Genomic DNA, 22,093 nt, shown 5'->3' on the forward strand with positions numbered 1-22,093 from the left:
GTCTCCGTTCTCTGCCTCAGACTATCCTCATCATCACACAGGGAAACTGAGGTTGCGCTGGGCCCTACAGTGGGTTGGACACCGAACTAGAAATGCAATGAAATCTTCCAGCTCTTGGCATAACTGAGCTCCCTTACACACCTCCGTTCCCCCATTTCCCCAGTCTCTCTGGGGCCAGAGGAGGGACTCTAAATCCCCCTCCCCAGCCCCCAGATTCAGGGTGAACTGGGCTGAGTCCCTAAGGAATGTTGGGGAAGGCTAGTCTCTGAGGCCCCTCATAAAGCTAGAAATTCCTTCCTTTGGGGCCAGCTTTTCCTCCTCCAGCCTCCATTGCAATGAACGCAGCCTGTGGGTTACCCATTGCATGTCCAGAGCCCAGTGAGCAGGATTCAGGGGGCATGGCAGGGGATGCTGAGGGTCTTTGGAACCTAGATAGTGACAGCGGGGAGGGTTGGCAAAGGTCTTTTCTCCAGGAGTCCTCCCTGATCAATCCCCGACTTGCAGCCCTTACTGACTTTCAAGCATCTACAGGTCTTGGGGGTGATTAGACAAGTGGGCCTAATTGGGGCAGAGGGGTGCAGGAGGGCAAGGCCCTCACTCCTAGGGTGAGGGTGAGAGTTGGGGAAGAAGAAATGCAGGGTATCCTTTGGGTCTTCTGTTTATTCAATCTCCTGCAGATCTCGTGGGGAGGGGATGATGTGCCCTTGGCTGGCGGAGGTCAGGGGCCCACCCTTCCCAGCACTGAGCCGCATTCCCTAAGAGGTTCCATTCATTAGCCTTGGAGCCAGCCCCCTTTCAGTTCTCAAGCGTCACCTACTTGGCCGCATAATATATATACTGTGCTCTCACGGGGATATAGAAACAGGCAACACTCGGCACCCGTGGTCACAGACCCGTGTGTCCACATGCACATGTGCACACACGTACACAGGTGTTCACATGCACTCACCCACAGGCACGCTCAGACATGCACGTGGATGCTCACCACGCATCCTGTGCTCAGACGCCTGCCCACATACACCACACTCTGCCCACTCTGGGTCAGGAAGGGGGCCATACTTGGTCAGGGTCACAGCCCAGCCTGTGTCTGGCACTGAGAGTGAGGTTTGAGGTGTAGCTGTGACCACAGGTGTTCGAGGGGGCTGGGCCACACTGGGAGGTGGGCTCTGCCCAGGCATTCACTGGCTAGCCTGCCCACCTGGCCTTGGCCCCCAGGATGACCAGGGCTTGGCTTTGAGATGGGGAGCATGGGTGGGGGGAGGGGCCATGTCAGCTGTGCTGGCACCGGTTATGGCTGCTGCCACAGAGAAGGAAGTGGGCTGCTGTGGTCATGGGCCAAGGTGCTCCCAGGCAAGTGGGGGTCCTGTCAGCTCTTTAGTCCCCACACAGTGTCCATGCCTGGTAGAAATGGTGTTGCTGGGCTCTGAGGACTGGAAGGCAGAAAGGGTACTTCTCCTGGGCCATCTGTGTACTTTCCAAGGCCTAGGCCCAGGGGAGAGGCCCGTCCATCCGAGGTGTTTCCGGAGGCTCACTTCCTCTGGGCTGCCCAGGAAGTGGTTTCCGAATGGGACTGACCAGCCCTCTGTGGCTTGCCCCGCCCTGGCCTTGCCTGTGAGGGGAGCAGTGTCTGGCCAGTGGATTAGGCCGACTGGCCAGGCGGGGATAGAGACTCAGGGAGAGGGTCTGAGGCCATGAAGCTCCCTCCCAGGCCCCACAATCCCTGCTCCTCCTTTGCTCCAAGCCTGTAAGCTAAGGCTTGGAGCATTAGCTCTGGCAGGCATGGCCCCCTTGTGTATGAGTGGCCATGGCTGGGCTGCATCTCTGGGATGAGGCAGCTCCAAGCCACTGTATGAATGAACCTGGGCAAGTGGCTTTGAGGTCCAGTGCCTGTTTCCCCCTCTGACAAATGAGACAATGATAGTATCCACCTATATTGGGTTGTGCCAGAAACAACAGAAAATGTATGCAAAGTAGCTGGCACGCCTGACACATTGTTAGTGTTTAAGGAATAGCAACTGCAGTTATGTAAATCACTTAGCACCCGGTTCATGGTAACTGTTCAAAAAACAGCAAGTGGTACCGATGATGGGTTATTATGTCTGACGGCCCGGGCATTGGCCCAGTGTCACAGGGCCAGGTAGCTGCAGAGCCTGGCTGAGAAGCCGGTCTCTGGTTCCCTCATCCCCCCTTGAGTCTCCCTCCACAGGCAATGTTGCAGGGTGGGGAGGGTTCCGTGGGTTCAATAGGTTCCATGTCCTCTGAGGAGAGGAGGTCCAGGGGGGAGCAGCTGTGCCCACTCAGCGCCCAGCCCCTTCCTGCTCTTCTCCCCCTCACTCCCTTTCAAAGGGAGAAAAATAGATCTCATGACAAATAGAAGGGAAAGGCAGTCTGCAGCTGCCTGCTGCCCCCTCAGGCCTCCCCCGAGCCCCTCCCCGTGCTCTGGCCCCCCACAGGACATTGGGCTTGGAGCAGCTGAGGCTGGTGATGAGGGGTGGATAGTGAGCCCTCCTGCCAGCCTGCCTTACCCTTCAGACCCCTGGAGTCAGCCTTTGGGCTGGGGCTGATGAAGGCTGGAGGAGTGGGGGGAGCTAGAAATGCCCCCTACACACACGTCTTTGACCAATGGCAGCTGATGGCAGGGACCTGCCTGTCCCAGGGACACGCAGAAGGTCAGTGAGGGTTGAGCTGAGTTTTGGCCTTTGCTACCCGGGGCCAAGAGGCTTGGAGCCTCAGGTGTTAGCATGGTAATGATGGTGGAGTATTGGCAGGGGCCAGGAGGCTGAAGGGCTAGAGATTGCCAGGGGCCTGGGCCAAGAGGGTGAATGAGGGCATCCTAACGGTTTAGGAGCAAGGCCTCTGCAGGCAGTAGACAGACTTGGGTTCAAATTCTTTCTGGATATTTACTGGCGGTGTACTCTTAAGCCAGGGACTGGACTGCTTTGAGCCTCAGTTGCCTCATCTGTGAAATGGGCAGATCAGAGAGTGTCCATTTGAGACCTGAATAAGGAGAAGGAACCAGTGTATATTTTGAGGAAGGGGCCCAGGAGATAGAACAGAAAGCGCAGAAGCTCCTAAGCAGGATGGGACTTGGTTGTTCAGGGAACTAAAAGGGGTCCTTGTGGCAAGGGCAGAGGAGTGAGGGAGGGCAGTGGCTGAGGAGGTCAGGGAGCTAATGGGAGCTGGTTGGGTGAGGCAGGCCAGGGAGAGGTGTCTGGGCTTATCAGGGCAAATAGGAAACACTGGGGGCTTGGGCAGGGAGCGACGAGATCTGCTTTATTGTTTTAAGAGTCCCATCTAGTCCTGGGGCAGAGGGACGCAGGGGCCAGAGCAGAGGATGGAGAGCAGTGAGCAGGCAGGTGCAGCGCTGGGGAAGATGACCCTGCCAGCAAGAGGGCAACAGCTGACGAGAAGAGGGGACTTCAGGACAGACCGCAGAGGCAGAAATGCTAGTGTTGCTGGGTGGGGAGGAGGGGGGAGGAGAAAAGGACCCCCAGTCGTCTGGTCTGAACAACGGGGCAGGCACTGGTGCTGCCAGGAGGTGGAGGCGCTTGCCTGGGAGAACATCAGCTGGCCTGTTTTGGATGTGTTGGTGCATCTCTAGAGCGTGATGAGGTTGGAGAGGCAGGTGGGTTCCAGAGGGTCTGGGCTGAAAGTGCCCTGAGAGTCCGAGGTCGCCTGCACAGAGCAGAATGGGGAGGATTGTGTGGGCCTTTGTTGGGAAGTTCGAGAGGCCCTGGGTACAGATCCAGGATGGCTGTCCCTCGAAGGTTCCTGCCAAGGTGCCCAGGAGGGCAGGTTTGTGGTGGCTGAGCTGCTGTTTTCACAACAGCCCCGGAAGCTTTGGATCATGTCTACGGCTGTGTTGGGTAAACAGGTGCAGTGGAGCAGCCAGTTGCCAAGGCCCGAGACCAGATCAGATGTCTGCTTGGTATGGGCTGTGGGTTCTGGGGGCGGGTGGGCGTGGCTAGCGACAGGAGGAAGATTGTAGGGTCTTCTAGTATCAGGGCTGGAGAAAGCTTAGAGGTGTCTATTGTCAAGACGGGAACAGGCCCTGAGAAGGATAACAGCTGACCTGCAGTCTGCCAGTGGACTCAGGCTGTCTTTGCCCAGGCCTGTCTCTTCCCAGAGCAGCAGACCAGAGCAGAGCACTGCAGGGCTGAGTGGAAATGGGCAGTGGAGTGGATTGGGAGAGGGCCAGGTGTAAGGATGACAGTGGTGATAACGCTGATGGTGACAGCTGCCTTGGCGCCAGGAGCTGTACTGAGCACAACCTCCTCGGCAAGCAAGACCAGTCCCTTTTACATATGACGCTGCAGCACCTTGGCCAAGCTTGCAGGGCACGCAGGGAAGACCCGATCCGAGCTAGACCTGTCCAGCCCACACCCAGGCCCTCACTCTCCAGTTCCTCTGTTCATTGCCTGCCGTGGGATGCACGCTACAGCCCCGGCTTTCTCCTGATCCCTGAAGTGAAGAGGCATCATCCGGGCCCTCTCCCCTCGTGGGGATGGATGGATGGCAAAAGCCTTAGGTGGCCATCTCACCTTTCCCCAAAGATGATTGTCCACCATCAGGGAAATCGTGGGAACTCTAGGAGATGACAGCAGTGGGTGCACAGAGAGAAAGAAGAGCTGAGGAGCAGACGAGGGGCCCACCTCTGTGGGGGCTGTGGAGGAGCTGTTCCCACCCCCAGTCACATGCACAGGCCCTTGCACCCCTGGAGGCCAGATGGGCATGGCTGGTGTGAGAACCAGAGGGTCCCTCTCCACCTTTGAAGGGGGCTGCCCCACTGACTTTGTGGCTTTGGGTGAACTGCTGCACCTCTCTGTGTCAGTTTCTGCTGAGTGAGTCTGGAGCTCTATGGAGGTCATGTGTGGGGTGCCTGACGTAGTCGTCCCACCCTCACAGGTGCCAGCCCTCCGCTTGTGTGTGCCAGGCCTGTGACTGCCACCTGTGACCCCCGGCCTCATCTTCAGCCTCCATTGACTTCCCCTCAGACAGGTGGGCAGAGGAGGCCTGCCCAGCTGGGAGCCTGACCTGTCTGCTCCTTCCCTGGCGCACTTTGGACTTTGCTCTGGGCCAGGAGGGACTTTTTCCACGTCCCTCAGTTGGGAGGCGTAGCCTGCCTGGCACTCGGATACCCTTCCCTCCACCTCATCTCCCCAGCCCCTGTGCCTGAGGGTCTGCGGCAGACCCTCGTCAGGCGTGTGTGGGTTCTTCCTGGCTCGTGGCTGTGTATTTTGTGCCCACGTGTACATTATGTGTCACTCTGTGTGCACATGGATCTCTGCTGGTGAATGCACGGGGTGTTAATGTCCTCTGTGGTTTGCGTGGGCCTGTTGTGGGATGTCTGTTGACACGTGAGAGCCAGTGCATGAGGGGGTGTTTCTCAGGGTGGGTGTCACTGAGTTCTCATAGGAGTGTGTGTGCCTGTGGCCACAGCCGCCTGTGTGTGTGTCCCCAACTGCAAGCAGGGCTCCCCATGTGTAACTGTGGGTTGGTAGATGTGCCGTGTGTGCACGTGTGTGGTTATTCTGGGAGAGGCCCACACGTACCCCCCACCCCGGCCTCTCACAGAGGCCCCTTGTCCTCAGTCCTGCCATGAAGGGGCCTTTGTCCTTCCCTCAGGGGTACTCGGCTTCCTCTCTCTGGCTGAGCCAAGGGCTTCCCCAATCCTAGGGCTAACTGAGTGACTCGAGGCCGGTGCCTGGTGTGGGCTATGCCCCCAAGGAGGGCCTATTCCCCACACGTGCTGGCAGGGCTGGGTGTGAGCCGATGCCAGCCAGCGTCTCAAGTCTTGCTTCTCAGACCCTTCTAGACCCTCAGGCTGGGTGGGCCCATAACACCTCTGCTCATCCCTCAAACTGAAGCCCTCCTGCCCCCCAGCCAACAGACTCTCCGGCCCTCAGCTCCTCTCACTCTTTTCCTTCTGCTCACTGCCTGAGCGAGTCATATCCTCCTCTGCAATTACATATTTATGTGACTGCCCCCACCATGCTGTGAGTTGCATGGGCTTGGGGTGTCTTGTCACTGTGAGGCCTGCTTGCTGGGCCTGAGGAGGTCTGGGGGTGACCTGGGGCTGGGCCGGGCCTTTGGAACCTGCAGCCCCCAACCTGTCACGTGCAAATGTCACATGCATGTGTTTCCTGGGAAGAGGGCCCAGGTCTTTCTTTGATCCCTAAGGTATTGTTACCCCTTTCACAATTGCAGAAGTTTTAATCATACTGCTCATCTCACCTGTGATTCCCATCTGATTCCAGGGGGCTGGGCTGAACCAAGCAGTGGAAATTTTGAATATCCCCTGGACAGTCAGGTGTGTGGCCAGGGCTGAGAAGGCTGAGCTAGAGGCAGACACGGCCCGACAACAGGCCCAAGTCCTCAGCAGGAGCAGGACCCCAGACACCTGCACAGGGTACCTGAGGGAGGGTATGTGGTGGGGCAACAGCTGGCTTCCTGGGGAGTGGGGGAGGATCCCCCAGGTCGGACCTTTAGAACTGTCTGGAAGGGTACATAGGAATGGAGGAGGACATTCTGGCTGAGGGAACTGCATGTGCAAAAACAGGGAGACTTGAAAGTGGGGCATTTAGGAGTGTTCACAGAATAGCCAAAGGTGAGAGTGGAGCATAGGCCAGGGCCAGGCTGAGGCCTGGGCTTTCTCCAAGGGCTGTGGGAGCCCAGGAAGTTCCAAGCTGTGGGAAGAATGAATGGGGAGGGGCCAGGAGTGGTAACAGATGGGAGAGGTCCCTAGGGAAAGGGAAGATATTGGAGGCAGTGGTTGGCGTGTGGGGGGTGAGGGCGAGAAGGAGCTAGTTCTGGGGAGGAGCAGGTGTGGGGAGGGAGCAGCCCCCGTTCTGGGACGTGGCCATGACCTCAGACCACAGCTGCTGCTCCTCCCAGGACAGGGCTGGGGACATGGTGCCTAGGCCCTGCTGGGGGGCCCTGGAAGGGTCTTGCTAGCCCTTCCCTTCCCCTGCCTCCTGCTCTTCTTGCTGAGCTGATTTCCTGGGTTGTGAAACTCCTGTGGCCTCCTTAACTTGCTTCCGTCTGGGAAGGCTGCCTGGGGAGGCCAGCCTCCTAGCCAAGCTGCTACCCGCCTACCTGCCCAGCCCAGCAGCTTCCACCGCACCCAGCCCCCTTGCCCTGTTGCAACTCTGCCAGGGACAGTCCTGCTTCCTCCTGCTCATTACACTCCCTCTCGACCTCCTTCCCTCCCACTGCCTGGGCCTCGTGTGCCTCCTCCCTCCTTCACTCATCCTTCAAGGCCTATGTGGGCTGGACCTTGGCAGGGTCCAGGCAGGAGCTGCATCTCTAGGAGGGCCTGGGCCGACACCACCCCCACCCAGTCTTGACGGGGCCGGTGGTGCCTTCCATAGGCGGGCAGCCGGGGCTGCGCCAAGGTGTGTGAGGAGAGGGTTGCGTGGGAGCGGCGTCCTCTGCTGCTCAGGCGTCTGTTTAAGGGAGCAGACACCTGACCCACCAGGGGCCTCGGCTCATCTCTACTTACCCTTGCTTTCCTGGACCTCAGCCTGTCACCTCCTGATTTCCGGGTACACTTTGTGAAGGAGCCTCCCACCACATTCACACACACTCCAAGAGCCTGGCCAACGCCTTTCTTTTCAGGTCCCACTTTGCTCCTCTGTCCAGTGGGCATTCCCCTGTGGCCTGTGAGACAGAATCAAATGCCAGGGAAGTGCTGGAGTGGAGGGCAACAGTCCTCAGTTTCCCCCTCTGTACAAAAATATGGGCACCTCAATCTCTGAAAGGCTGAAATTTTGGCTTGCTGGGTTTTATTTTTCACCTTCAACAAAATTATTATCAAATAACTTAATGTGGTTGTAGAAAAATTAGAAAATGTATTCCTGTTCCTGGTGGTACCACCCTCACGTCATGTTCCCCAGCCTGCCTCCTTTGCTGGAACACACTCATGTGCACACATGTGGATTTGCAACACGCATACTTGTCCTCTGTGTCCCAAGAGCTCCAACCAGTGCGGTCACGCTGGTCAGCTAGAGGGCAGCCTTGCCCACTGCCCTGGACTGGCTGGGAGCAGGTTGCCATCGCCCTGAGGAGGTGACATGCCTGCTCTGTCCTGGCCCAGCACCACCTTTCCTTCCCTCTGGGCTGCTCGTCTAGGGCAGGGTGGGGAGCAGGCCTAGTGGGCCCTCACCCCCTGGGGCTGGAATCCAATACGGCCAAGCCTTGCCCAGGTTTTGAGAAATGGAAGCTGGCACAAGTGGCTGGGACAGGAAGGAAGGCAGCAGCTCCTCGGTGTATAGAAGTGGGGTGGTCCTCAAGGGCAGGGCAGGGCCAGTCTAGACGCGTCAAGCACAGGGTACTGTCTCCTGGTGTCCTCACCTCTCTATTTGTCCTCCTGAGAGTGTTGTCTGTGCTGCTCCTGGCACACTTATTTCTACTTCTGCCCCCTCTTTCCCTTCATCTCTTCCTGACATGGTGCACTGGAAAGTTTGTGGGCTGAAACATCAGGCAGGCCTGGATTCAAATCCTCCTTCTACCACCTACGGGCTGTGTGATCTTGGGCAAGGCACTTAGCCTTCCTGAGCCTGTTTCTTCATCAGTAAAATACTCATCTCCTGGACTTGCATAGGGATAAAGTATGTCAGTGCCCTTACAAGGCTAATCTGGTGTGTTGTTGGCATCAGAGAAGGATGATCCTTCTTGTAAGTGGGGGCTCTGGGATTCACACCCGGACCTTTTGACTCCAAGTCCAGTGCTCTCTGCGTCATTGGGCTGCCTCCACTGTGTGCTCGAGAAGCAGAAGGACAGAGACTAGGAGCCCACAGCTGGCTGGGAAAGGCCTGGCTGGCCTCAGCTGGCTCCAAGGAGCTGGTCCCTACGGAGCCCTGTGTGGGGTCAAGTCCCTGCCACCCCTATGGCCCTGCAGAGCGGTGATGAGGCTGAGCCAGTGGCCTTCCTCTGGGGCCTGTGGGCCTGGGCCTATTTGCATGGGGCTATAAATAGTCAGCACACCTTGCTTTTCTGCCGTTTCTGTACCCCCTGGCCTTCCCACCGGTGTTCAGACTCTCTGCGACATAGGTGGGTGACGGTGCCACTGTGAACGGCAGACTCGGTGTGCAGGGACCCAGAACCTCTCTCAGAGTCACACGGTGATGGGAGAAGATGCCAGTTCATGGTGTCTGTCTCCTTCCTGGGGTCCCAGCAGTGCAACTGGGGTGGAGGAGGTGGTAGAACCTGGCAGGACCCATGCTCTAGTTTTAGTCCTAGGAAGTTGGCACTGGGTGACCTAACCGTAGGGTTACTGCCACCGAGCGCCAGGAGGTCTCCCTCCTTGTGGCACTGTGGCCTGGCAGTGCAGGTTTGGGGTCAGGGCCTGCTGTGGTTTTGGTTTTCCCTCCTGTGGCTTCTAGCTAACTGTGAACAGCAGCTGCTCTGAGTGACTGCAGAGAGCTGGAGGGCAGGCGTAATGGGCCGCCTGCCGGGCTGGGCTGTGCCTCGCCCTCCTGGGGCTTCTCTGACCCCCTTCACTGGGGCAGTCCCCATGCCACCTGGAGGCAGGGGGGGTCATAGCTGGGCCCCAAGGCGAGGCGGTGGGGAGGAGGAGCTGCCCGCAGGTGTTTGGCATGCCCGCTGCTTCAGCCTGAGCAGCTCGATGGGACTAGGTTGCCCTAGCTGAGAAGGGGGCTCAGTTATCAGGACTGTCGTCCTGGGCGGATGGGAAGGTGGAATGGATGCCGTGGGGAATGTGAGTGTACTTCGGAAACTGAGCAGGAACGTGCAAAGGTGAGAGACGGGTGCTGGTGAGAGATGAGTGCTGCAAGCAAGAAGGGGTGATAGCATTAAAAAGACCCCACGCCGGGGCCTGTGGGGTTGGGGTTGGCTCTCGTCCCTATACAAGTTACCATCATGACAACCCTACACCAAGGACCATTCCTCATCTGGGAGATGGGAGGGTGGGGCTGAGACTCAGAGAGGCCAAGTGCCCTGCACAGAGTTTCACAGCCTAGGCAGCATTGGTATCAGGTCTTGTACCCAGGCAGCTTGACTGTCATCATTGGGCCACCTGAGGCTGCCCTGACCCAGTCTCCCCCGGGAGCCAAGCCCCTACGGCACAACTACTTCTCTTATCCCTGTCCACCTGCCCATTCAGCCCTCATCCTCTGAGACCCTCAGAAAGTCTGTCATCGCCCCACCTGGAGGTCTCGAGGTTATCTTGTCAGGAAGCATGGGGCTGAGCCATGTCTGCTGGGCTCAGGCCCTGGGAATGTGGACGCGGACATGTAGCAAGTTTGTGCTGCGCAGTGGCCCCCCCTACCCCGCAGTCATCCTGGATCCCCAGGGAGCATGATCTGGATGCTCCACACCTTGGACCCCCCAGGCCAGGCAGGGCGGCAGGAAGGGGCACGATGTCTTCTTGGCCTAGGAGTTTGGGACCCTCACCCAGACTCCTGCACCTGCTCCCAGCCAGGCCCATGCAGCTCGCTCTTCACGTCAACATTTCCTGAGTGCCTACACGCGCCACCCACTCACAGGTCCTTGCAGACACACATCTCCACAGCTGCGCAGTCACCTACATGCACCCTCACACACCACCTCGCACACTCACGCATGCTCCAGCCCAGGGAGCAGCCAGCAGCAGCCCACAGCTGGCTCTCCCTCCCTCCCTGGTCTGGCTGGGCTCAGGCTGAAGGCTTTGGGGCCTGATCTCAGACGTGAGTTCGCACACCCACTGTCACTCCCTCTGAGTAGGAGCCAGGCCTAGGCAGGGGACATGGAGGCATCTGCCCCTCCCGTCCCCTGCTCTCTGCTCTGGCTGCTGGCCTCAGAGGACTGGCCAGGCCCCTGGGCTGGGATGCAGGCTGAGGTCAGTTTCCTGTGAGCTCATCTGGGCCGAGAGCTCCCAGCAGACCTGGTTGCGGCTCTGGCTGCCTGTGGAGGAGCCGGGGGAGCCATCCCAGGGCTGGGTGGCTGCTGCATGTGCTCTCGTCCATGTGTGTGGGTCGGGGTGCATGTCTGAGTGTGCTTCTCTGCTGGCCTGTGCTCAGCATGGAGTACAAGTGCATAGGTACGTGCAGTAGATGAGAGAGAATTCATTCAGCCGAGGTGGTGCAGGACCTTCTGTGTGGGCCAGGCCTGGAGCCAGTGTTCGAGTAGGTGTATGAGTGTGCCGGCGTGGGCTTGCACGTGAGCATCCTCCACGAACGGCAGCCCAAAGACCCTCGGCGTCACTGCCTGTAGTGACCCCCTCCATTTGAAGAATGGTGAGAAATGGAGGAATGTGGGACCAACGTGTGGTTTCAAAAAGCAAACTCAGCATTACATGGAACATTAAAATAGTTTTATATTTGGAAACAATTTTGTTTAAAAGTGCAGGCAACCTTCTGTGTAGGCGAGAGTCCCCTGACCCCAAGGGCCTCGGGTTCAGAAGGGTCAGGCCACTGATGTGGGCGGGCCCTGCACTGCCCTGGCCTCCGAATGAAGAGGGTGCTTCATTAGTGGAATCCCAACTTTAGGTTCTGGCGTGGCCTCAGGGTGTCAGTTTTCCTGTCTGAAAAGTAGGGGTCCTCTTGGCCCTGCTTGTCTGCCAGGGTAGTTAGGAGCAACATATTTTGAAAACCAAGAAGGGCTGAGTGGGCAGGGTGTGGGGAGGAAGAGGCACTCTCCTGCCCATCTTGGGCAGTACATGCTGGGTACCTGGCACTTAGTAGGTGTGCACAGTTGGATATTAGATGCATTGAATGACTCCCCAAAGGAATGGAGTCACAGACTCCAAGGTCCACAGGGCCCAGATAGGTTTTGGAGAGGAGTGAAAAGTAGTCCCTGCCTGGAGTAGACTGGCGGGGTGGCCGACCAAGGGAGCAGTGCCAGCCAACTCTTGTCTGCTGTCCCATCTTCTAGTTTTACCAGGGATGCCACAAATCTAAACTTACATAAAACGTCTCAATTTTAACATTGGCAACTAGGGCTAGTGCATTTTAAGAACCGTGTAGGCCAGACTCAATGCTGTGAGAGCCTGGGGGGGAGCGGATACCCGACGCCTCCCAGGGCTGTTCTGCGGCCTGCCCTGCTGTCTCGCCTCAGCCTTTCTGTCCTCACAACCCCCCTGCAGGCCCCATCATGGCACCGTTCCTGCGCATTGCCTTCAACTCCTACGAGCTGGGCTCCCTGCAGGCCGCGGATGAGGCAAACCCCCCCTTCTGTGCTGTGAAGATGAAGGAGGCACTCAGCACAGGTAGGGCTGCAGGCTGGACCCCGGAGAAGTGGCAGCAGCCAGTGCTGCTGGGAGTCAGGGCACAGCGGGAGGTCCTGGCGGGGGTGGGGGGGTGGGGGTGGGCAGGCCTTGTTTCCCCAGAACCACTGAGGGATCCTACTTTTCCTCATCCTCATCTCCCTGCCCCTCCCAGCTGTGGGTGCAGGACAGCAGAGGCCACCACGTGTCTATAGGGCCTCCAGCACTGGCTGCATGGAGCCCTCCCTAGAGTTCAGGGCTTCTGGCTCCTTCCCCATTGGTTATTTCACCCAGCACCTTCCACGTGTCCATCTACTATACCAGGCCCTGTGCTGGGCACTTAGGACACTGCTGTGTCCCAGAGCTGACCTGGTCCTGCCTTCGTGGGGTTCACGGTCAGGTGGGAGAGCCAGACAGACAATGAGTCCTGTGATTGGGAAGCTGAGAGGAGGCACCCTCCCAGGCTGAGAGGTTAGGGGTGTCTTCCTGAAAGAGGCGCACATCTCACGGCATTCCTCCTTGCTTCTGCCCTCATCTGGTAAACCCTGGCTCGTCCTTTAGGACTCAGCTGAACTGTCCCTTCCTCCAGGAAGCCTTCCCAACCCTCAAGCTGGGGCAGGCCCCCTGACATGGGCAGGTCTAGAACCACCTGCCTTGCCTGCTTCAATTTCATTACAGCTATGATTTAACATTTACTTGAGGGAAGAACTGGTTCGCGTCTCTACCTGGGACTTAAGCTCTAGGAGGGCAGCCACCAAGTTCAACTTTTCTTTCTGCCATGTTCCTTGCCTCCAGTCTAGGGGGCTGGCATGTGGGAGCTCTCAGCCGTGTTTACTGAGTGAACACATAGGGAAGGGGACATCTAAGTGGGGTTAGAGGAAGACGGTCACAGAAAGAGGGAAGAGCAGGAGCAAAGGCCTGGAGGTGCGCCTTGGCAGGTCGCCCAAGACGAACTGCCGACAGTTCTGTGTTCCGGAGCACACTGTGTTGAGATGAGGCTGGTGAGGTGAGCAGGGCACAGTCGTGCTGGCTGAGGAGTAGAGACTCTGTCCCGAGGACAGTAGGAAGCCATGGCGGGCCTTCGGGGAGAAAGAGCCAGGCAGAGGCTATCAGGGCTGCGGGCTGTGGGGTGTCCGGGAAGGGAGGGGCAGAGGGGCCCTCACCTGATCCGGCCAGCTCGGCCTCCGTTGCAGAGCGCGGGAAAACGCTGGTGCAGAAGAAGCCCACCATGTACCCGGAGTGGAAGTCCACGTTTGATGCCCACATATACGAGGGCCGCGTCATCCAGATTGTGCTCATGCGGGCAGCTGAGGAGCCAATGTCCGAGGTGACAGTGGGCGTGTCAGTGCTGGCCGAGCGCTGCAAGAAGAACAATGGCAAGGCCGAGTTCTGGGTGAGGGGCACCGAGCTGCGGCTGTGCGTGTGCGTGCGTGCGTGTGTGCGTGTGTGCGTGTGTGTGCGTGTGTGTGTGTGTGTGTGTGTGTGTGTGTGTGTTGCGTGAGCATGGCTGAGTGCAGCTTTGCAGCCGACATAGCCTGAGTTTGAATCCGGGCTCTGCGATTTACCAAATCCCCAACTTCTCTGAGCCTGTTTCCAAATCCGTAAAAAGGAGAAGCTGGTAAAGACCCTACCTCAGGTCAGCTGTTCAGATGAAATGAGCAGCTGGATGTAAAGGGCTGATTGTAGAACTGGACACAGGAAAGGTGCTAAAGAAAGCCATCCTCGTTACTGGGACTACTGTTTTCCCTTTTAATTTTGTAAAGGCAAGACGTACGCGTAGTAAAACATTTCAAACTGTATGTAAGGGTGTGTCCTGCCCTAACCCCAGACACCAGGCCCCTTTCTCAGAGGCACCCATTGTTCCCAGTTCTGTTTAGAATCTGTGCAGATATTCTAGGCCCGGGCAGGCGTTGGGGAACAGCATTATGATCTCCAGCATCGAGGAGGTAGATGAAGGGAAGGCTGATGGCCCGCCACTCACCTGCCAAACCGCATGTGGCCATGTGGCCCTTGTGGCCACAGATGCCAGTGCCGGCAGAGAGTCCCCCGCCCCTGCACTAAGATGTGCCCAATGGAAAAGACCCTGTGACCATCGGGGACTCTGGTCATCCTCCAGGGGGCGCTGAAGGGGTTGGGCTAAGAGTGAAGTTGACCCAGGGCTAGACCAACCGTGGGCCAGTCAGGCAGAGACACTTGCTGAGCTCTCTGTCGTATGCCCCAAGGGACATTGTTAATCAAAGGTGAGGGTCCTGCCCTCAGAATCAGCCAGTCTGTGTGCAGAGATGACATGTAGAACCCCTGACACAGAAAGGACCAGCATGCATGAGTATGTGTGTGTCTGTGTTGCACGGTCAGGGGGACAGGGGCCCTCCATTCTAAGATCCTTGTTAAGGGGGCAGCAGTTGAGCGTTGAGGGTGGGGAGTTTCCCTTCCCACTCTGTTCCCGGGCAGTGGGGCCAGGCTGGGTGTGGGCTGGATCCTTTCACTTCCCCAAATGTAATAATACCCCTAAGTAGGAGGTTGTGGGCGGGGCCCAGGGGCGGGGCCCTGGCCTTCCCACACCAGGCAGACAGGTGTCTGGCTAGGTTGCCAGGACTCCCTTGGCCTTGGGGGACCAACCATGGGGGCGGGTTCTGGTTTGGCCTGGGCCCGCCCTCATTGACCCCCTCCACCCTCACCCCTGCAGCTGGACCTCCAACCCCAGGCCAAGTTGTTGATGTCTGTACAGTATTTCCTGGAAGACGGAGGTAAGACCCTCCCCACCTGGGCTGGGGAAGTAGGTTCAGAGGCCAGAGCCAGAGTAGAGGTTTAGAAAAGCAGCCCCCATCAGCGATCTGTCCAGGGCTACCCTGGGAGGGACTACAGGAATGTTGCCCCCTGCGGCTGTGCTGACCTCACCACTCCGCGGTCCCCAGATTGTAAGCAGTCTCTTCGGGTTGAAGACGAGGCCAAGTTCCCAACAATGATCCGCCGTGGAGCCATCAAACAGGCCAAAATTCACTACATCAAGAACCACGAGTTTATCGCCACCTTCTTTAGGCAGCCCACCTTCTGTTCTGTGTGCAAAGATTTTGTTTGGTAAGGGCTGGCGGTGCCCATTGGGGGTGGGGTCGGGGTAGGGAGGGCCACACCCAGTGCTTCCCCACACTCACCCTGCCTGGGGATTTGCCTTTCAGGGGTCTCAACAAGCAAGGTTACAAATGCAGGCGTAAGTGTCTCTACAATCTGGTTTGTACTCACGTGTGTACATGTGTGCCTGCTAGTGGCTGCGTGTGTTCACAGGAGAGCCTGTGTCCCTGTGTTGGGACTGCACGTCTAGACAAAGACTCTGTGTGCTTGAGTGTGTGCACGTGAGATTTTCCACGTCAGAGTGCACGTGTGTATGATAGCTGTGTTTAGAGAGTGCTGCAGCTGACTTGCTCCAGCACATGGAAGCCAGTTCTGCGTGTCTCTTCCCAACTCTTTGCATTCAGTGACATCACACTGGTAGCCTACAATAGGCCACGGTGGAGTATTTACCCGGAAATCAGCTGGTGCTGCACATCAGGGCTCTTTTCCCCCAGAGAGGCTGTCACACCTTGACTGGACCGTCCCTGGTTGCCTGTGTGCTTCTGTTAGATATGTGTGCACGCGTATGAGCAAATCTGTCCCCATAAGGGTACATGCACCAGGCAGTGTGGGCCAGCTGTATGAGCACAGGCTCTGGAGCCAGACTACCTGGGTTTGAATCCCAGCTCTACCACTTCCTAGCTGTGGGGCCTAAGGCAAAGTTACTTAACCTCTCTGTGCCTCAGTTTCCTTATCTAAAATAAGGATAATAGAGTCATTGTGGAGATCAAAAGGGATAAAATATATAAGCTGTTTTTAGGTGTGCCTGGCACATGGTAAACATTCTGTATAAGAAGCCTTGTCATTATTACACATGCTGTGTATGTATGTCCAGGTGTCTTTGAGTTAGGGTGTATCTGTGTGTGCATGTGTGTGAGAGAGAGTTTAGGAGCTGTTTGCTGTCCTGGGGCACAGAAGGGGGGCTCCCCTGCCTCCATTTCTCACTGCAACACCCACGCCCCTCACTTCTGTCACTTCCTGCCCCAATCTCTGAGCCTTTCCTAATCTCTGAGATCCACCAGATTGGCCTGTCCTGCCTGTCCCATCCTTTCTAGGCCCCTCCTTCAGGGGCTGGCCAGAGGAGAGGGTGTGGGTGGCTGGGAGAATGGTGTCTTTGTGGAGGGGCTGGACTGGGCCAGCTCACCGATTCCGCCCCTCCTGCTGCCTTCCCATCCCCCCCTGGCCTGCGCCTCCTCAAGAATGCAACGCTGCCATCCACAAGAAATGCATCGACAAGATCATCGGCCGGTGCACCGGCACAGCCACCAACAGCCGGGACACCTTAGTGAGGCGGGGCCCGGGCAGGGCCCCGGGCTGGGGGGCGCGGCCAGCCGGGTGGGGTTCGGGCTGCCCGTGTTTCTTAGTCCTTCCTTGGACCTCTGGATTTCCCAGTCCCCAGTGGAGCCCTGTTCGCATCTTGCCCTGCATGGGATGGGGGGAGAGTTGGGGGTTAAGGGAGGGGCTAGAGCTGATATGTGACTCTTGACCTGTGACCTTCCCCCACCCCAGTTCCAGAAAGAACGTTTCAACATTGACATGCCGCACCGATTCAAGGTGTACAACTACATGAGCCCCACCTTCTGTGACCACTGTGGCAGCCTGCTCTGGGGGCTGGTGAAGCAGGGGTTGAAATGTGAAGGTGCGTGGTACCTACCTCTGGGCTGGGGCCGAGGAGGGGGTTCCCAGCTGGGCCTACCCTCCCAGACCTCATACACGGATGCTGCCTGTGCCCCCTCGCTGGGGGATTTCACGTGGGGCAGCCTTGGTGACCCCTCCCTACTGGCCCAACTGGCTCTACTATGTACCTGCTGTGTGACCACGGGACAGGAGGCCCCACCCTTCTGAGCTCTGCATCCTCAAGTGTAAAACAGGGGTAAGAGTAGAGTAGGACCCAGGAAGTCACTGCCACACATAAGCAGGTGCTCTCCAAACACACCTCATACACCCCCTCCCCTGCCCCAGCTTCACTGATAGAGGATAAACAAGCAACCCCTAGAGGAAAAGGGATTTGCCTGTGTTGTTTCATACATTTTCTGAAGGGTTCAGAATTAGGTCCCATATCTTTTGCTTTTTCTTTTCCTTCTTTAAATAATGAAAGATTTGAAGTGCTCACGATGGCTTCAGATACATTTTTTTCTAAAGACGAAATCCAGCAGACTCCCACCAAAGCCCTCTTTTCTCCTGCTTTCTCTTCTATCCTTTCCTGACCTCAGCTGGGCCTCGGGCAAGGGAGACCGTTCTCCCGTAGCCTGTTGGCTCCCCTGCTTGGGCAGGGGGTCTGATGGCCCTGCTTCTCCCTCATCCCAGACTGTGGCATGAATGTGCACCATAAGTGCCAGAAGAAGGTTGCCAACCTCTGCGGCATCAACCAGAAGCTCTTGGCCGAGGCGTTGAACCAAGTCAGCCAGGTGAGTGGCACTGTGGGAACCCCGCACAGAGGGTGGCAGGGTCGGGGGGTAGTCAGGGCTCACACCCACTCCTGGGGAACCACAATGGGGTGAGGGCTTTATACCCAAGACTCTACTTCTGGAAGATCTAGTTCACGAATTAGGTAGCAGAGGGTGGTGGGCTTATTCTCATGAGAAGTAAAGCAGTTCTTTACTTGAGGGTTGAACCTGGGAGCCTCAAGGTTGGAACACTGGGAATTAAAAGCCTTGTGTGTATGTTTTGTGTATGTGTTGGGTGTGGGTGGGGCTTGAGGGATGCCACAAAACTTGAAGGTAAAATTCTAGAACCAATCACACGTGAAGGCAACATGAACAAAAATCTATTGAGTAAGTGGTTGGGAAGGTGGTATCCAGTTTACAAAACTTTTGTTTGTAATCACTGCTTTGCAGTTCACCGAGCATCCCTGTGCTGCTGGAAGAGGGGGGCGGTTGGGGGGGTAGCGGGCTTTGCTGCTGCTGTCCCCCACTGGTATCAAGGGTGGAGTTATGGATGGTTGGGGTCCTCCCTCTGGGCTGGGAGCTCCGACCGTGGTATGACCACCTGTGCCCCCAACCACCACACCCTCCTCCAGAGATCCAGCCGGAAGTCAGACACAGAGTCTGCAGAGCCTGTTGGGATCTACCAGCATTTCGAGAAGAAGCCAGGAGTCTCTGGAGATGATGCCCCAGGTAAAGCTGGGCCCATTGCCCCCAGGACAGTCCCCACGCCCCACTAGGGCCCAGGACGGGGTCTGGCCTCCCTCTGCTATCAAGTGATACCTGAGAGGAGGCACCACCATGGTGGTGGGGAAGCAGCCCCTTCCTCTCTGAGGCCCTTACCCCAGCCTACCCCTGGCCCCAGGGGAGGAGACGTGGCAGCCAGAGACCTGAGTCTGAAAGGCCATCTCTCTAGCAGATAATGGCACCTATGGCAAGATCTGGGAGGGCAGCACCAGGTGCAACATTGAGAATTTCATCTTCCACAAGGTCCTGGGCAAAGGCAGCTTCGGGAAGGTAAGGGGCCACAAAGCCCTGGGGCAGCCCAGGGGCACCTGCTTCTCACCCTACCTGGCTTCTTCCTGGTTGGGTGGCGCCGTGGCGCCCAGGCCTCTCCTGCTCAGCATCGCCATCCACCTGTCAGGTGCTGCTTGCCGAGCTAAAGGGCAAAAAGGAGTTCTTCGCTGTCAAGGCCCTCAAGAAGGATGTGGTTCTGATCGACGACGACGTGGAGTGCACCATGGTGGAGAAGCGGGTGCTGGCGCTCGCCTGGGAGAATCCCTTTCTCACCCACCTCTTCTGCACCTTCCAGACCAAGGTGCTTCACCCTCCCACGGTCATTGCCCCCGGAGCTGCAGCCCCCCACCCCCCCCCCCACGCCGGGCCATGTCTCCTACCTCGACCACTTCAGGCACTGCTGTCCCCCTCCTCATACACCCTAGGGGGCCCATGTCTCCTCCCCTCATGTCCCCCAGGGCAGAGTTGTCCCCCACTTCGGTGGCCTTCAGCAGGGGAGCCTCCCACCCGTTTCTGTGCCTCTGCTCACCCCCTTCCCCACTCCAGGACCACCTGTTCTTCGTGATGGAGTTCCTCAACGGTGGGGACCTGATGTATCACATCCAGGACAAAGGCCGCTTCGAGCTGTACCGCGCCACGTACGTGAGGGCCCTGTTGGGGGAAGAGCCCACTGCCGGGCTGCCCTCCATTCCTTCTTTCTTTCCCTGGACAAGCCAGCCTGGGCTAGAGCTGCGGTTGGAGAGATTTGGGGTAGCCGGGGCTGCCCCCACTTTATGGAGAACCTGGGCAGTGGGTGAGCTCTGGCTGGCAGCACAGCACGGACATGCGGGTCCTGTCCCTTCCTGGGGTCTCAGCCAGTGCAGCCTCACAGGTGGTGATCCTGCACAACATAGGACGCTGGCGTGCGACCTCCAGACTGGCGTGCACCCCACCACCAGCTCTGTGTGTGTGGACATATGTGTATCAATATAAATGCATACACTCTTAGGACAAACTTGTCTTATTTGGAGCTCTTCCTTCATCAGTTTCTTTTCTGCCTTGGCTGCCAGGCCCCACTTGCCTGATAAAAGATGTGCTTGATCAAGCCCAGGTTGTCCATGGAGTTACTTGCAGCATTTCCTGCCCCAGGGGGTAGGGATGAGGGACCAGGGAGAAGCAAGGGCCGGCGAGCAGAAATTCCAGAACACTTTGTCTCTCTCTGTCTCTCATATGCAGGTTTTATGCAGCCGAGATAGTGTGTGGACTACAGTTTCTACACAGCAAAGGGATCATTTACAGGTACAGGGACTGGGGTTTGGGGTTTACGGGAGCTTTAGGAGGGGCAGTTCCAACTGCAGCATATCCTCTGAAGTGCTCTGAGTGGGGCCGGCCCAGCTGTGGCCCCGTCTCCACTTGGAATCAGTTTTGGTTGGGGATTTGCCTAAACCTCCTACTTCATTGCTAGAATTCCTTGTGGCCCCTCAGCGGGGGCTGGCACGGATGCAGGGACTGGGACCTCACTGCCCGTACTTGGTGACCTTGGCTGGAGAGCGGCACTGACTGGTACGGTGTCTCCCTCCCTCAGAGCCGTCAGTCTCGCTCTGAAGCCCCATCTGAGCAAGCTAAGCCTCCACCCATAGGGACTGGGTTCCGTAAATTCTCACCCAATAAATGACGGTCCCATCATACGGTAGATTAGTACGCACCCATCAAAAAGGCTGGAGCCACGCTCTGTGTCCTGAAGTGGTGTGATGCCAAGAAAGTGGAAAACCAACCCATGGCGACAGTGTGTATTGAGTACTAGGGTTCAGGTTTTAAAAGGTGAGGGTAAGAGCCGGCGTGTAATGTGCTTGTCTGTGCCTAGACTCACTCTCGGGAGGGTCTGGCGACTGAGGTTAGTGGAAGGTAGACTTCATTCGTGCTGTCTGTGATCATGTGTATACGTTATCTATTCAAATAACCAACTACATAAAAATACACATGGTCCTTGCCCTTCAGGAGGCAGACAAACTTGAGCTCAGGGCCACCGCTGACTGTCTAGGTGACCCTGGGCAAGTGACATCACCTCTCTGAGCCTCGTTTGGAGCTTCAGAAAGTAGGACGGACATGTGTCCGGTGTGTAGCACCAAGTAGGTGCCTTGCAGGAAGCACCTGTGTTAGTACCTCTTTCCCTTCTCCTTCCTTTTTTCTTCCTCATTCCCTTGTCCCCTTGGGGAGAGTCCTAGGCCTGCAGAGCTGAAAATGAGAACGTGGGGGCAGGGCGCAGGAGGAGAATTGGCTCTCATGACCCGCTCCTGTCCTCCCCCTCAGGGACCTCAAGCTGGATAACGTGATGCTGGACCGGGAGGGCCACATTAAGATTGCCGACTTTGGGATGTGCAAGGAGAACATCCTGGCGGAGAAACAGGCCAGCACCTTCTGTGGCACCCCTGACTACATCGCCCCCGAGGTGAGCTGGCACCCGCCCGGTCACCAGCCTAGTCAGACACCTAGTCTCGGCGGGGTGGAGCCAGGAAGGTTTCCCTGAAACAGTGATGTCCACGCCACAGCCAGGAGGGTGAGGAGGCCTGGCCAGGATGTGCGCTCTGGGCCTTCTCAGCGCCAACACCCCTTCTCCTGTCCCAGATCCTGCAGGGCCAGAAGTACTCGTTCTCTGTGGACTGGTGGTCCTTCGGAGTCCTTCTCTACGAGATGCTCATTGGTCAGTCCCCCTTCCATGGTGACGACGAGGACGAACTCTTCGAGTCTATCCGTGTAGACACACCGCATTACCCCCGCTGGATCACCAAGGAGTCCAAGGACATCCTGGAGAAGGTGGGAGGCCCCGTTAGGCTGGCTGGGGCAGGGGCCGGTACACGTGGGGTCACAGGAATGCCAGAAGCCTCCGAGTCTGGAATGGAGCCTCACTGACAGTCTAGTCCTAATACATTGGGGGTATTGTTCCCTCGACATGTTTGCAGGAGCTCCTGTCTGTGTGTAGCCTTCACTGAATTGGCCTGGCATGTGATTACGAGCTTAGGTCAGGAGACAGCCAGGCCTGAGGCTCAACACTGAGTCTGTCTACTTATCTGCAAAATGGAGGCTAGGAAAGAACCCGCCTCACAAAAGTTGTTGAGAAGAAAACATAAGTATATGTTGCTCAGGTCTATGTCAGGCAGAGAGCAAACCCTCAGTAAACAGCCACTGCTTTTCCTCACGAGTCCTTGCAGTCCCCGCCTGCAGCCTGTTGTCTCTAGGGGACCCGGGAGCACAGCAGGCCAGAGAAGATCCATCCCCTCAGCCCAGAGGCCCTGAGCTATACCACTGGGCTAGGCCAGGCCTGCCTGGGTACCTTGGATCTGCTTGGGGGTTTGCTGAGGCTCCA

General features: G+C 57.4%; 1 protein-coding gene across 3 annotated transcripts in view; it reads left to right on the plus strand.

Annotated features, from left to right (window-relative positions):
* PRKCD (protein kinase C delta) overlaps positions 1-22,093 on the plus strand; it is a 28,806-nt gene that overhangs the window by 3,981 nt on the left and 2,732 nt on the right. For 2 of the 3 annotated variants that reach the window (XM_033133038.1, XM_033133037.1), the window contains exons 2-16: positions 12,083-12,205; positions 13,396-13,595; positions 14,889-14,949; positions 15,118-15,280; positions 15,379-15,410; positions 16,510-16,595; positions 16,820-16,949; positions 17,618-17,718; positions 18,330-18,426; positions 18,650-18,750; positions 18,878-19,051; positions 19,297-19,388; positions 19,966-20,028; positions 21,040-21,178; positions 21,355-21,543. In XM_033133038.1, the coding sequence (XP_032988929.1) occupies positions 12,091-12,205; positions 13,396-13,595; positions 14,889-14,949; positions 15,118-15,280; positions 15,379-15,410; positions 16,510-16,595; positions 16,820-16,949; positions 17,618-17,718; positions 18,330-18,426; positions 18,650-18,750; positions 18,878-19,051; positions 19,297-19,388; positions 19,966-20,028; positions 21,040-21,178; positions 21,355-21,543 (1,743 nt within the window). In that variant the 5' untranslated portion in view covers positions 12,083-12,090. The remainder of the gene's footprint in view (positions 1-12,082; positions 12,206-13,395; positions 13,596-14,888; positions 14,950-15,117; positions 15,281-15,378; positions 15,411-16,509; positions 16,596-16,819; positions 16,950-17,617; positions 17,719-18,329; positions 18,427-18,649; positions 18,751-18,877; positions 19,052-19,296; positions 19,389-19,965; positions 20,029-21,039; positions 21,179-21,354; positions 21,544-22,093) is intronic. The other variant, XM_033133039.1, reaches the window with a different exon arrangement.

Source organism: Rhinolophus ferrumequinum, chromosome 17 (genome assembly GCF_004115265.2).
Source record: "Rhinolophus ferrumequinum isolate MPI-CBG mRhiFer1 chromosome 17, mRhiFer1_v1.p, whole genome shotgun sequence".
Taxonomy (NCBI): domain Eukaryota; kingdom Metazoa; phylum Chordata; class Mammalia; order Chiroptera; family Rhinolophidae; genus Rhinolophus; species Rhinolophus ferrumequinum.